The 14,765-nt window shown below is 38.8% G+C and overlaps 1 protein-coding gene and 1 long non-coding RNA gene across 4 annotated transcripts in view; one reads left to right on the top strand and one right to left on the bottom strand.

The window, feature by feature from the left end:
• Positions 1-2,849: 2,849 nt before the first annotated feature.
• LOC147365235 (uncharacterized) lies at positions 2,850-4,286 on the bottom strand. 2 transcript variants are annotated; one of them, XR_015135303.1, is made up of 2 exons: positions 4,173-4,286; positions 2,850-3,086 (listed from the first exon to the last, which is right to left on the bottom strand). It is a non-coding gene; the product is annotated as an uncharacterized LOC147365235 (long non-coding RNA). The 2 variants fall into 2 exon arrangements; XR_015135304.1 differs by lacking the exon at positions 4,173-4,286 and adding an exon at positions 3,734-4,008.
• The window catches only part of UACA (uveal autoantigen with coiled-coil domains and ankyrin repeats), an 86,121-nt gene continuing 74,563 nt past the window's right edge, over positions 3,208-14,765 (top strand). For both annotated transcript variants that reach the window (XM_086322768.1, XM_086322770.1), the window contains exon 1: positions 3,208-3,463. In XM_086322768.1, coding sequence (XP_086178894.1) covers positions 3,383-3,463 — 81 coding nt within the window. In that variant the 5' untranslated portion in view covers positions 3,208-3,382. The remainder of the gene's footprint in view (positions 3,464-14,765) is intronic.

Here is a 14,765-nt window from a genome sequence, read left to right on the forward strand (position 1 = left end):
GAGCTGTGTATGTTAGCTTTGTCCCGCAGACTAGAATACAAGTTCCTTGATTGCAGGAGCCAGAGTAGAGGTGGTAAGGAGACTCACTTTCCCCCTTCTGTATTACTTGAGATGTCTTTATATTATGAATGTATAACCTATTAAAATAATTTTAAACGCATTTCCCTTCCAGATCTCACATATTATAAGAAGCAAAACAACAACCAAAAAATCACATAGATTCAGCATGGTACCAAATAAATTCCATCTAGATTTGATAAGTGTCTTTTGCTCTGAAGGGGAGATAAAAAAATAAATAATAGTGATAATGGTTAAAAAAAAACACAAAACCTATCTGGCTGAATACTAATAAAAGTGCCTTTACTTCATGTGGGGAGCTTCCAGATCAATACAAAAAAGATGTACTGCACATTCAAACCAGTGCTATTTACTTAGCAGCTCTCGAATGGGAATTCGCAGACAACAGCTATCAAGTTTCTAGCCTGGAAAAATCCACAAAGGCCACTGAACACAGACACCATGGGGACATCGTGCAGACAGTTTATAAAAATAACTTGCCCACGCATTTTTGGAAACTGATGTAAGCTGTACTTGTGGCTCTGTCTGCTTCCTTTGCTTTATCCAGTAACAACTGAAAAGAGACCAGTTACTAGGACTCCGAGAACTTGGATGCTCAAGAGACACCCAGCATTCACCACAGGGCAAGTACCAATCCTGTGTTACATGAATACACACAACAAACTGTAATGCAGTTAGTAACAAAAAAAAAATGCATCAATCTATTCAGAAATATTTATCAAGCACCTGACACATGCTGAGCACTCTGCTGCTGCTGCTGCTAAGTCGCTTCAGTCGTGTCCAACTCTGTGCGACCCCATAGACGGAAGTCCAACAGGCTCCCCCGTCCCTGGGATTCTCCAGCTGAGCACTCTAGGGAATTCAAACATGTATCAGTTACTCCCTGGGTTTGAAGAGTTTGAAGTCTAGTAGTGAAATAAGGCAATGGCACCCCACTCCAGTACTCTTGTCTGGAAAACCCCAAGGATGGAGGAGGCTGGTAGGCTGCAGTCCATGGGGTCGCTAAGAGTCGGGCACGACTGAGCGACTTCACTTTCACTTTTCACTTTCATGCATTAGAGAAGGAAATGGCAACCCACTCCAGCGTTCTTGCCTGGAGAATCCCAGGGATGGGGGAGCCTGGTAGGTTGCTGTCTATGGGGTCGCACAGAATCGGACACGATTGAAGTGACTTAGCAGCAGCAGCAGTGAAATAATGCTTGTTCAGAACATATGTGTTAGTATCATCTGAGTAGTTCAATTTAATCATTCTGAAGTTGGAGAAATCACTTTCAGTTGAGCGATCAGAAAATGCTCTATTACAGGGGAGGACACTTGAAATGGATGTATGAGTTTAAAAAACTTTTTAAATTCAAGTATATATAAAAGTGCACATATCATAAAGACTACAAGCTAACTGATTCTATACAAACTGAACACATTAGTTATGTAATCCGCACACTAGTTATATAACCAGATAGACTAGTACAATACTCCAGAAGTTCCCATTGTGCTCTCTTCTGATCATTCTTGGCGGGGGGCAGTAGAATTTTGTTAGATGAATGTAGACAGAGAGAAATTACTGGAGGAAGGATTAGCATGCATAAAGATGTGAAAATTAAAAGGCAAGATCCATGTTTGAGGAATGGGCTGAAGAGTTTGCTTGGAGTATCAGTTGGAGAACAGGATTGGGTACATATTATACAGCCTTAAATGCCAAGTAAAAGAGTTAAATTTTATTAGCCCTGAAGCTGTTTGAACGAAGAAGGACTATTTTGTAAAATTTTGTGATGATTGGTAGTTCAGAGGTCAGCAACCTCTGTTGGAAAGCTTCTATAACATCCAGGTGTGAGATTATTTTGGATCTGCAGTGGCAGATGAGGACAGAGAGTAACTAGCCATCCACAGACACTATAAAGAGCCAACAAAACTGAATGACTGCAGATCTTGATGAAGGAGGTGGAAGAAAACTTACTTCCATAGAACTAATCAAGAGAAAATTTAATAACTTTCTCTTAAAGTAAAGAAGTTAACTGTTACTTAGTGTTTTGTTAAGGGTAAACACAGGGGTGTTGTCTCTCCAAAACAGTTCTGAAAACCTTCTTACACTATTTGAATAAAATCTTTAGTTATTCTAAGGAAACTCCAAAGAAGCAACTGACCTTTCAGACAAAAAGAGTCCTTTGTTAGTGGGAAATGTGGACTGTTTATCTTTTCAAATGGGTGAATGCTAGAATAAATATTTTCCTGGGAAAAACTGACTCCCAGGAAGACTTCTGAAGATGTCACTATAACAGCAAATTATTGGGTGTTGCTCACCTGCCTGTTTATCCATCCAGATTTCTGGACAGGATGAATTAATTTCATTGTATACTTTCACCTGTAACGTGTTTCTACAGGAAACACCATCATTTTTTTCGAAAAAAGACAATGTTTTTTTCTTTGACAGCTTTTTATGTATCACTTTGGCCATGTGGGTCATTTTTGATTAAAGCTCTCCCCCTCCAACTTTCAACTCTTACCCTCCAAAGCAGTAGATTCTGGACTCAACAAATAATTATTGAGCACATGACACGTGCTTTGATTTTCTATAACGTTTTCAGTCTGTTCCTAATCCTTCTGTACAACCTTATTACCTTATTCTTCAAAGTCTGTTTTTTCTTTTTCTTTTTTTCCAGGAGTTTTGGATGCGAGTAGTTGTTTCCAGATACTGGGATCTGTCTAGCGAAACATCAACCTATGTAAGGGAAGTTGTTCTTGGAAGCCGGTGAGTGTGCAGGTGACCAAGAGTCTTTTCTGGGATCAGACGGAAGAAAGAGAAATTTACTTGGGAAAGAGCACGTGGGTGGGAAGAGGAGGGGAGTCCGGGTAGATGAGAGCTGGTGTCGGATAGACTCCATGCTCTCTCTAGATGTGACGCTCCATCATCCAGGTAGTCGTGGCGCCCACGGCCTGGAGCGTCTAGAGTCACTCCACATCGCTAGCTGCTCACCTCCACCGCTTCCCCAGCTGAAGTTCCAAACTTTTTCCTGAGGGGAGAGGAAGGGTGTTATTAAGTTTGAAAGGGAAGTCCCTCCCCTTCTCGGATTCCTATTGGTCAGAGCCAGCCCCATCCCCACCAGGATCATGGGCGGATTGGCTGTGGGAGTGGAGTCCCGCCGCAGGCCTGGAGCCGACGGCCGCCCGGCGGCCCCCAGGTGGCAGGTGGGGCCGGGACCGCCCTCGCCGCCGCCGCCTCCGTGCGTTTCCAGCCGGCGGACTTTAAGGTTCGCGCGCAGGTTGGGGGCGCCGCGCTCGGCGGGAGTGGGACTGCCAGGTCTTGGCCATGAAGAGCCTGAAGTCCCGCCTGAGGAGGCAGGACGCGCCCGGCCCCGCGCCGTCCGGCGCCGCCGCCGCCGTCAGCGCGGTGAGTTCCATGGCCAGTGCGCGCCCGAGCGCCCGGCGCTGCCCTCCGGCGAACCGCAGAGCCCGTCTCTGCTCGGCTTTCCTTCACAGTGTCCCGCTGGGTCGGCCCCGGCGACTCCTCCTCCCTCCTCACACCAAGGCTCCGCGTTGGCCCGGAGACCCCGGGGACCCTCCCCGCCGCTGCCTCCGGGGCTCTCCGGGCCCCTTTCCCCACCCCTCACCCTTAGGTCTCCCAGCTCCTGGCCTTTAGGATCGAATTGTTCGCTCTTACTCAAGTCGGTGTTTCGGGGTTGTCCACCACCTCGGCCCTTCTCCGGTGACCCTAGTCCCTGCCCTCTCCCCGGCTGACCCCCGCACCCCACGCGCGCTCAGGCCCGTCCCGGCTCTGCTGGGCACAGCGGACGCCCCTCAGTCCCCGGGCCTGCGGGTCCGGCGGGGGCTTGGCGCCCCACAGTCCAGGTGGGCAGAGCAGTGGACCCGGCGTCGCCCCGTCCAGACTCCGGACGTTTCGTGGGTGAGCGCTGCTGGGCTGGGTGGACGCCGTGTGCTGGCCGCTGTCGCTGGGTCACTGGGACTCAGAATCAAACACGCAGAAGTTTGATTTCTGAGTGATGCAGATGCATCTGGCGTAGTTGTAAAGACAAAGCCCCAAATGGGTGGTGATCTTGAAAGTGGTGGTGAAGTTGGGAAATTGTCTTATTAAGTCTCACCTGTGGGACAGACAGACCCCCGGCAGACCTGCATTCGGCGCTGATCCGCAGCCCGGCCTTTGCAAGCTAAGAAGTTCTCAGGGCCTCTCTTCAGTTGGCAGGAGAACAGAAATGTTGAGAAACAGCCTGACTGCAGATGTTGGGATTTAGATAATTTGGCAAGTAGAAGAATGGCTATATCTTCCACATTATATGTTGTTGGAATAAACGTTATTTTAAAAGTCTTGAGAGTCAGAAACGTTTACGAGGTGTAATGCTCAAACTGCCTGGTTGTCCCTGTGGAGTCATAAAACAGATTTTAATAATTTAACATAGGTTTTACCAAATGATTAAATGCATTTTTTGAGACTACTCATTAATCTGCTTTGGTTTTTGAGTGAATTCAGAATTATGCCCTTCTCTCTACTTGACTACTTCTAGGATGATTTTACTTGGGCTTAAAGGAAATTGTGGTGAAACTTGGCTCTTTACTTCCCAATTGAAAAAAAAAAAGAGGGGATAGTTTCAGATAGCATGATATTTGATGCTTTGATGTTGGTTAATATGGCATGAAGTCGTTTAAGTAGCCCATAGAAGGGACGATTACTTTCAGATTTTTTAAAAGAAAATAATTGACAGACTAGTGATTTAGTGATATCAGATCACTGTACATAGCTGAGTTGAAGATTCAGTTTCTTTGTAGTGCAGGTTGTTTTCAGCTTTAACAGTTACTTTTCTAGCATTATTCACAATGTTTACCCCATTTGGTTTGCACTAAGTTTGTACACCTTAATTTTAGCCTGTTTTCTAGAGATGCAGAGTATTTAGTTGTTACTGATATTACCAGCATGCCGGTTTGCAGAAAATGCATCTTTCTGAGTGTAAATCTTTAGCACTTGTTACACTGGGCATTGTTGTTTTTTAAAAAATAATGTCATAAAAAATAAAGAAGAGTACATGGTATAAAAAAATAGAACCTACCTGCTTAGAAAAAGTGAACATCTCTCAGTCTTAGCTAAATTTTCGAATACATTTTGTAAAATATTTAAATGAAAATATGTAAGTGTGATGAGTAATAAAACCAAACTAAACATTGATAGAGTTTAATAAAGGAACAGGGGAAATAAATTCTGCTTTTCAGTGCATAAACCATAAACCCTAATGTTCTATTTGGTCCCATGTGTATGTATTGTTATGATTGAGCATTTTAAAAAATCTTTTTGCTTTCAGAGTTATTTAAAATTTATTAGTTTTTAAATGGATAATGTAACATATTTAAAAGGAACAAAATTATTTACAGCAGAAAGCCCTTCTCCCACCTGTGTACTTCAGTTCTGCTTGCCCCCACCATTCCTCAGAGGCCATTGGTGTTATCAATTGCTTGTATATCCCACCAGAGAGAGTTTAGCATATACAAGCAAATATTAATAAAAGTATTCACCCTTTATGTAAATGGTAATACACTGTACTTGCTATTCCATATATTTTTTTAAACTGTAGAATCTAGGCCCATTTAGAGCATCCCCATTCAAATCTTTGCTATAATGTACATCATGCTATGATGAGTAAGCCTGTGTATATGCAAGCATGTGTGTGTATACTTGCGGGATCAATTCCTGAAAGTGTAATTGCTAGATTAAAGGACATGTGCATGTATGATTTTAAAGAATGTTGTTGAATTTCCTCTGTGCATCATGTACCCAGTGTATAAGAAAGTATCATTTCCCATGCTTTTATTTAAAGTTTGTTCAAATTGTTAAGTTTTGTCAGCCTGATAAGTAAATATGGTACCTCAGGATAGTTTGAATTTGCATTTCTTTTACTGTGGGTGAAGTTGAGCATCTTTTCATGTTTTTAAGAGCCCCTTCCATGTTCTTTTCTGTGAAGAGTTTACTCTTTCCATTTTTCTATTGGGTTGTCAATTTCTTTCATTTGTATGTACTTTATATCAGGGAAATTAGCCTTTTCAATATGAATTTTTTTTCTTAATTGGTTTTTTGTCTAATGAGTTTGTTTATGGTGGCTTTTGCTATGCAGAGTGTGGCTTATTTTTATACAGTTGAATTTATCAGCCTTTTATTTTGTGACTTTTTCTATCTTGGCCTTTCCACTCTGCAATATTAAACAAAAATAAAGAAAAATCTCCCTGGTTTCATCTAGTCTTTGTTTCATTTTTAAAAATATTTAACTCTTTAATCCATATAGAATTTTTTCTGGTGTAAGATAAGAGGTATACATCTTGTTTTCTTCCTTCTCTTCCATTTCCCCCTTGTGGCTGCCTAATTGAATCTTAAAGCATTCATTTAATCATTATGGAGATGATCACAATTTGTACAACTTTAAAGATTTAAAAAGTGTATTTCATAAATAGTTTTTGTCATGCATTTATAGTATTTAAGGTATTTATCTGGAGACACATTAGAAATGAACTATGTAAATATTTTATGATATTATAGTATGAAAAATACAGCATATTAACATAACATGCTAAATTATAATTATATGCTATATAAGGAATTTCAAATATTCTGAGTAGTACCGTGGTTATAAATATGTCAGTGAGTTTAGAGTTCACGAAAAGAGGGTGTGTTTATACACATGAATAAATATAGTTCACAATTTTAAATTGTGCATAGAATACATGTAAGCGTCCTTTACTAGCTAAATCTAGAGATAGCTGCATCTTTTAATCATAAGACAATTTTTGTTGTCAGATTTATTTTTAATTACTAAATTGGAGTTTCAGATTTCTGAAAGGGATAATTAAATAACTATAAATGCTACTTCAGATCTAGTCAATTATATGTACAGTCAATTATGTGTACAATTATATGTACAATGAGAAGAGGCTTGTTCCATTTTTACCTAGTTCAGATTAGGAAATTTGAGTAGTAATTAAAAGGACTACTGCAAACCCGTATTGCAAGCACACATTTTGGAAGGAGGTTCCGCTTTAAATTGTACCTATACTACTAATCTCTGACCTGGGAAGTTCCGCAGTGACAATTTTCGCTGCCATTTCTTTAGGCCGCTCTTAAAATGGGGCAATCAATTTTATAAATCAGCAACCAAATATGTTCTAAAGCATCTCATTAATGTCTCAGTACCCTGAAAAATATTTTGGTATTTCTAAAAGAATTTGGAGTTATAAATACAGCAACTGAAAAATCTTCAAAAACCTTCTTTTGGTTCCCACCAAGAGCAGAAGTTTGAGATGTTTTGAAAAGCATAAAGGATTAAGTATTACTTTGTTTTAGTTGTAATTTTGAGAATGAGGCATTTGTGTTTTCCACTTGGTGATATGGGTGTGTTTGAAAGGATGTTATTGTTATTTTTGTATTGATGATTTTGTGGTAATAAGAAAATTAAGATCACAAATTGTTTTTAAACTCATGATACTTAATTGAGCAGTGTTTACTCATTTTCATTAAAGATGCCAACCTTTAGTCAAAATGTTTACCTTAATTAAAACTTTATTCAGATAGTTTCCCAGGATTATTCCTGTGTTGTATTTCTTGCGGTTTCTTGCAGGAAGAATTTCTTGCAGGAAGATCGCAGTAAAGAAGCCCTCTTTTTATACTTTTGGATTTCAACCCAGCAGCAGTTTTGCTCAGCATCGTGCTGACTTTAATTGCTGAACTTTATTATAATACCAAAGCAGGAAGGTTGAATTGCTTTGGTATGTCTTTTAGTATATAATGAGTCCAAGAACTTAAATGATGAGTACTTAAGCATTTTAATTACTTCTTTTAATAACAGTGGAGTAATGATTGTGCATTTATTTATTCCACATCATACACATTTTTCAAATTTTAATTCATTAGTAATAAGGCAACTGCTTTTTTACATTTGTGGCACATTTATGGCACACATAAGCTAGGCTCAAGAAGACTGAATTAATAATTAGGTCCTCTTTGAAGATATGGATAATTACAAACTGGGAGCAGAAAATGTGCAAGATGACCATGGCATCCTTCATCACACTAGAAGGCAAAGAAGTCATCAAAGATCAGGACTAAAATAAAGAGAAAGAATGAAACTGGTGCTTTTTCTCAGGGTAACTAAAGGTATTTTACCCCAGCTAATAGATTAAGATGGGATGATAGAATCATATCATAGTTTTTTAGCTCCTCATGAATCAATGGCTATAGAGTGCCGACAGGCATGTATGAGTGGCTGCTAATGTCTCAGAAAGGCAGTTGGACATAGTTTATCTCCTGATGGAAATGTTCATTGCTACTAATTGTCTTGCCAAAAATGCCAAACCTGAATATGATCGGTCTCTAGACCTTAACCACCAGTTTACAGAAAATACAGAGGACAGAGAAACATGGGGGTGCAATGAGCAAAATTCTAATCGTGGAAAACTCTAGAGTAAGTGACCTAGTTTCTTAAAAAACATATATTCTAAGAAGAAGAAAAAAAATGGGGGAGAAATCTATATATTAGTAGATTTAGGGAGACATATTAACTAACTACGGTGGTAGACCTCATTTGACCCTGATTAAATAACTGTAAAAATAAAAGTTTATAAGACAGTGGAAGAAATGTGAACACCATCTGAATTTGTGTTGATAGTATATTATTATTTTAAAAGATTTAAGTGTGACAGCGCTAGCAACACAGTTACATTTATAAAGAGGTCTGTCTTTCAGAGAAACATTTGAGAGTATACTATTTACAGATGAAATGATGTGGAGTGTGGAATTTGCTTCAAAATAATCTGTGGGTGGGTGGGAGAAGTAAGTGGGGGATATAGCTGAAATAGGAATGGTTGTGAGTTAATAATTATTGTAACCGGTTGGATAATGATACTGTTGTATTTACTTTTGTGATACTATTTTGTATATGTTTTAAAACTTCTGTAATAAGAAAGATAAAATCATAATTTTCATGAAGTTTTTTCAGAGAGCCAGACATAAAATAGTACTCTAGTATGCTAAGAGCCGTAATATAGGTGTGTATACATTGCTGTGAGAGCACAGATGTATAGGGTGGGGTCAAGGGTAAAGGTAGAAAGGTGAAGCTTGAACACGGTCAGACAGAGTTCGAAGGGCATTGAGGGCAAAAGAGAAGTGAGCACAATGTTTTGGAGTCGTGAAATTATATAGCCAATTGTGGGCATATTAGGTTTGAAAACAAAATTTGGTGCTTGTGTAAAGGATGGTGCAGATGAGTTACTGAGAAGGATTTCAGTGCAAGTCAGGAGTTAGAGGGTGACAGCTTTCGAGGAGGGTGAAAGGAAGATTTTTCTTTCTTTTTTCGTTTTTTTTTTTTTTTTACCTTGAATTAAAACTTCGAATTTCTTGACAAGTTTTAACCATTGTTTAGAGGGATCTCAGATTAGAGTCAGTTTAAGTTTCATCTTCAGAAATTATCCTGTTAATAACAAGTTCATGTTCCCTCTCATCCCCTCTCCTCTAGAATTAGCTAACAGCCAGCAAAATTTTGTTCTCATCAGCCCTGTTTCACTTATGGTTGTATCCTTGTTGAAGAAATCTAGATCCCAGAATATTAGATTTAAACATAACTCATGTGGTCTCTGTATCAGTATCATATGGAAACCTTTAGCGTCCTGTTACAGATCATGCAAACATTTGTCTGTCCTCACATAAGGGATCTAACAGACTGGTGAAAATTCCTACCTGCGTGAGCTATCTGCGTGAGCGAAATCAAATTGATTTCTGTAATGAATTTGCCTAAAAATAGATGTTTGAAATGTACTTCCTGAAATTATAAGCAGAATGATAGGCTAATAAAATGCATTGTGTCTCTTCCTAAGTCATACAACATTTAAAAGCTTTACATAGTTTTTATGTAGTTGGAAAAAGTAATAGGTCTTTAAGGTTTAAAAATATAACACAAAAACACAAGGGTAAACTCACTTGTTTGTAGTTACAAAAACAGTTTTGTCTGTTGGGCTTTTTTCTATTCTCAGGAATCCTGATTATTGTTGATGTGGACTAACTTATTTCCACAGAGTGTAGTCTCTAAAATGAAGTGTAAAACATGAACCAGTGCAGTTGCGTGACTAAAGCTCTGACCGAGGCTGGGATTTGATGAGCTGTGTTTATGTAATGGAATCAGACTGGCAGTGCCCTTGAGAGAGAGTAGATATTAGACTGAACCAGTGAGGATAAATGGCTATAGATTTTAAAAATCTTTTTTTCCCCATAAAAGTCACACATGCTCATTTTAGAAAACAAAATATAATTGAAGATAAAGAACAAAACAAGTCAATTGTAGTTCTGTTCATCAGATTTTAAACCACAGGTAATGATATTTATTGAAAGATTCCATAGTACCTCTTTGTTATCCACTTAGCATTTAGTGACCTTAATGCCACAGTAATGATATGTGTATGTTTTTGAATAATACTTGATTCTAAGACATTTTGTACTTAAAACTACAAATAATTTGAAATGCTTTGAGCAGATTCAAATGTCCCATTAGAAGAACTCAGTAAATGCTAGTGAATTTTCTTAAAAATAAATGACATACAAGAAGTCCAAGTGCCAATAGCCAATATTTATTGAACGTGGATGTCCATGCATCATTTTAAGTGCTTTACATGAACTCACATACTCCTCACATTAACCCTAAGAAGTGAGTACTGTTGCCATCATTTTATAGATGGACGTTAAATAATTTACTTGCCCAGGTGCTATGGCTAAAAGTGGAGAGCCGGGTGGTCTGACTCTGGAACCATGTTTTTAACCATCGTGAACTGATATAATTTCAAACTGAAAGCTATGACATTTGTGTCTTAAGCCAAAGACCTAAAATATTGGGAGGCAGGGTATTTGGGCAGAAGCAAGACCTTTTATGGTAAGTCTCAAAACCATTTTGTGTTCTATCCAGCAGTTGCATTCCCCATACCCTTCCAATAATCATACTATGATTTAAAACATGTTTATTTATCAGCCAAAATATTATTGCTTTAATCTGTGTCTTTATTTTCCAGGGAGTGCGACAATATTCTTGTGATTATTGGCTCTTGCACTTGCATGTTATTTGACCATTTCTTTCTGTTGATGCCTGATCTTTGAGAGCTTTATATCTCTATTTTTGCTATTTTATGGCCCATCATAGCTTTGAGAGTAGTGTATCTTTGACTATAGTTGCGTTTCTGTCCTCTCCCCTTTATATTTCAAACAGTTTTTGCTTTATGTACTTAATTTTGTTTTAATTGATATTTTAAGGTTCCTGGCTACTTTATATTCGTTGTAAAGTCTAACTAGTTATTATAAAAATCTTGAATTTGTCCCATTATAATTTTGTCTTGAATTGTTGATATTAATACTGTCATATTGTATCCTCTTTGCCTTTTGCTATTGTATATATGTGTATGTTCACCCAATAGATTATCCCATCATCCTTGGCTTTAGCATTAGTTGGAGGATGTATGGGTGAAGTAAGTCCTGAGTGTCCAATAGAACTAAAAATTGTTGGCTTACTGTCTGGAAAGGGGTGTGTGTATGTGTGTGCATGTGAGTGCATGCTTGTGTACATGTGTGTCTAAAAGGGTATATGCTTTTTGGGGTGGGGGGAGATATGTTTTTAATATTGACCTTATTGATATGTTGTCAAGGTCGACATTACTTCTGTAGTAAAGTTTTTCCTTTTGGATGCACAAACATGTTTTAAAAAGTCTCATTGACTTCTGGTTAATTTTTTTCTTACCAGATTCTGGTATTATTAAAGAGCGGAAGGGAGGAAGGACATAAAACAATCATGCTTTCTAAACTAAAAAAAAGTGTGTGTAAATTTTCTTCTAGCTTGTTCTGGTTATTCTGTGGTTTTCTCATCCACATGATACTTAGCCTGGTAGAGGTTGGGGTATCATGAAAATACCGCAGCCTCTCTAGTGTGGGAGTCTTATGCCTGTGGTTCTAGTGAGACTGATGCACTCTGATCTTTTCTGCTGTGTACATGAGAAATAGCTCACAAACACTCGCTGAATGACACATGAGAAGTTTTTTTTTTTAAATGGGAGATTTTTTTATGATTCACCTCTATTTTTTTGACTGTTGGATTCTTTTAAAAAATTAACATTTTGTATTTTAAAAACACTTTATAAAATATAAACAACATTCATGGCAATGGATAAGTAGATAAATGTGGAATGTGGAGTGTTTTCTCAGCCTCAGAAAAGGCACACTGTGGGCCCAACTATGCATAGTTTTTGAAACTTTGCCTGGAGCAGTGTGAAGGGGCAGCTGGTGTGGCAGTGTCCTAGGGTCAGGCTCTGCAGTCTGGTAGACTTGAACTTGGATCTTGCTGCTCCCAATAATCAGCTTTATGACCTTGGGCAAGTTACTTCGATATATTTTGTTTCCTTATTTGGAATGTGGGGTTAATAATTGCAGTTAACTCAATAAATGGTGGTTCTTTTCATTACTCCCTGAAAAATCTCACCTGAGCTCATTCCATTTTTGTCCTTTATAACTAGATAAATAGCAGTCTTCCTGATCTTTTTCTTTCCAATTAATACATGCTCTTGTAGGCTTTTTATAGAACTGAGATCTTCAAAAGATTGTTTGCCCCTAGCCTTTTGCCCCCAGGGAGATAAGTGGTATCTCTATTTTTTATTGATTAAAAATTAATTCTTGAGGGCCTAGGCTAAGCACAGGGAGATGAGAAGATGAGGAAGATAAAGAGGCTCAAAATACTGTGTGGGAACTCTATTAATGGATAAAACAAAGTAATAAGTGCTGTGATAGAGGAGTTTACAAGGTGCTGAACCAGTCTGGGGCTGAGGAGTCGGTGAAGGTTTTCTGTGTTTTTTGTAGGCTGGGCTGCTGCTGCTTTTTTTAAAATTAAGATGAGAGTCACACAACAGAAGTCATTTTAAAGTGAACAATTCCATGGCATATAATATAGTAACAGTATTGTGTTAGCACCATCTCTGGTTCCCAATCTTTTTCATCACTCCAGAAGAAAACCCTGTACCCATTAAGCAGTTGCTTTCCAGCTCTTCTCACCTACCCCTTGGCAGCCCCAACCACCAGTCTGCAGGATGAGCCTCTTCATCTGAAGCTAAAAGAAGTGGGTAGGAGTGATCCAGGAAAGGAAGACATTCCTTTCAGAGGGAACAGCAAGAACAGAGGCATGAAGGGAAGAAATGTTGGAGTTGGGGGAAGGGGCAGTTGGATTGTCAGCTCAGCTTTTTGCCACCAAAATAATCAGCAAGGGATTGAAGGGGAGCTAGTCAGGAAGGGCGGTTGGGGCTAAATCTTGGAATGGCTTAAAATAGGCCAGTTGTTAGTGTTGGACTTTGTCCTGTGTACGCAGAAGTGGCGAATCATATGATCACAGGTGTTTTATTAGATGGATTACTGTGTAGCTGTGTTCAGGATGGATTTGAGGGGGTCTGTCTTAGAGGTGGGCAGATTGTCTATGAGTCTACTACCATAGGATAGGCAAGGATTAGTGAGGGCCTGAATCATAACAGTGCTGGATGGGACAGAGAAGAGAGAATACGTTAGAGAAACATGGGTTGTCTGAGACCAGAGAAGCTGTGACTTGCCAGTCATACAGTTAACTTGCCTTGAGCAAGTCCCACTAAGCCCCCTGCCCCTGATGATGCAGTGTGGGGAAGGTACAGTCCCAGACTGGAGGTAGTAACTCTCAAGGTGGGAGTGGAGGGGTGGCTGGAGAGAATGCCATCTCCATCTTCCTGTATCCTAACATCTTAGCCTTGTTTTAAAGTACACTGATTCATAGTTTGGATGAATAGTTCAAAGTTCTGATGATATTGTTTGAAAAATACTTTTGAAAGCTTAACATGCTATGTTAGTAAAACATTATAAGCACATTATAAGCATTATAAGCACACATTGTTTATAATAATCATTATAAGCAATTTGTATAATTCTTATAAGCATTATAAGAACCCTCAATTTAGAGCATTTTGCTAGCCGTGGAAGACATTACTCTTGTATTTGATAGAGTTGAAGCTATAGTTGGTATTTTTTTTTTTTTTTGGCCTCACTGCGTCACATTATAGTTAGTATTTTATATTTACCACTGTATGAGCTTATCATTCCATGATATCATTCATATCTATCAGTGTACTCTTCCCACCGGTTAATACAGATAGGCAGAATCTGGCTTATTTTGCTGGGAACAAATCTTTGGAATTCTGTTGTGGAACATACTATATCTACTTGTATTGATATATCCGCCATTGTATAAATTATAATTACTTTGAGACTGAAAATTTCAGTTCCGCTCATATTTGTCAGACTTTCTTTCTTGGGCTTAAAACTTCTGTTGTTTGCCCTCATTTTCTTCTCTCACTCTCAGGAACTGCTCTCCAGTCCCTTGCAGATTGCCCCACCTTGGACCCCACTGTCAGTCTATCAGTAGCCTATTGGTAATGGTTAGCCCATTAGTAGCTGAGATTTAAAAGACTTGTCTTCTCTGTTCAGAGGAGTGAAGTTCCTGAAGGCTAACATACATATTATTGTCTATTACGTTATGCTTTCATTCAACACATATTTATTTAGTACTTTCTTTGTGCCAGATTTGGTTTGGTTTGGTTTGGTTCCTTCCTTCTCCCTTCCTCTTTGCTTTTCCTCCCCTTTGCTTTTTTTTTTATGGCTAGATTTC

Source organism: Bos grunniens, chromosome 10 (genome assembly GCF_055505025.1).
Source record: "Bos grunniens cultivar Pamir isolate PY7600 chromosome 10, Bosgru_T2T1.0, whole genome shotgun sequence".
NCBI classification, from domain to species: Eukaryota; Metazoa; Chordata; class Mammalia; order Artiodactyla; family Bovidae; genus Bos; species Bos grunniens.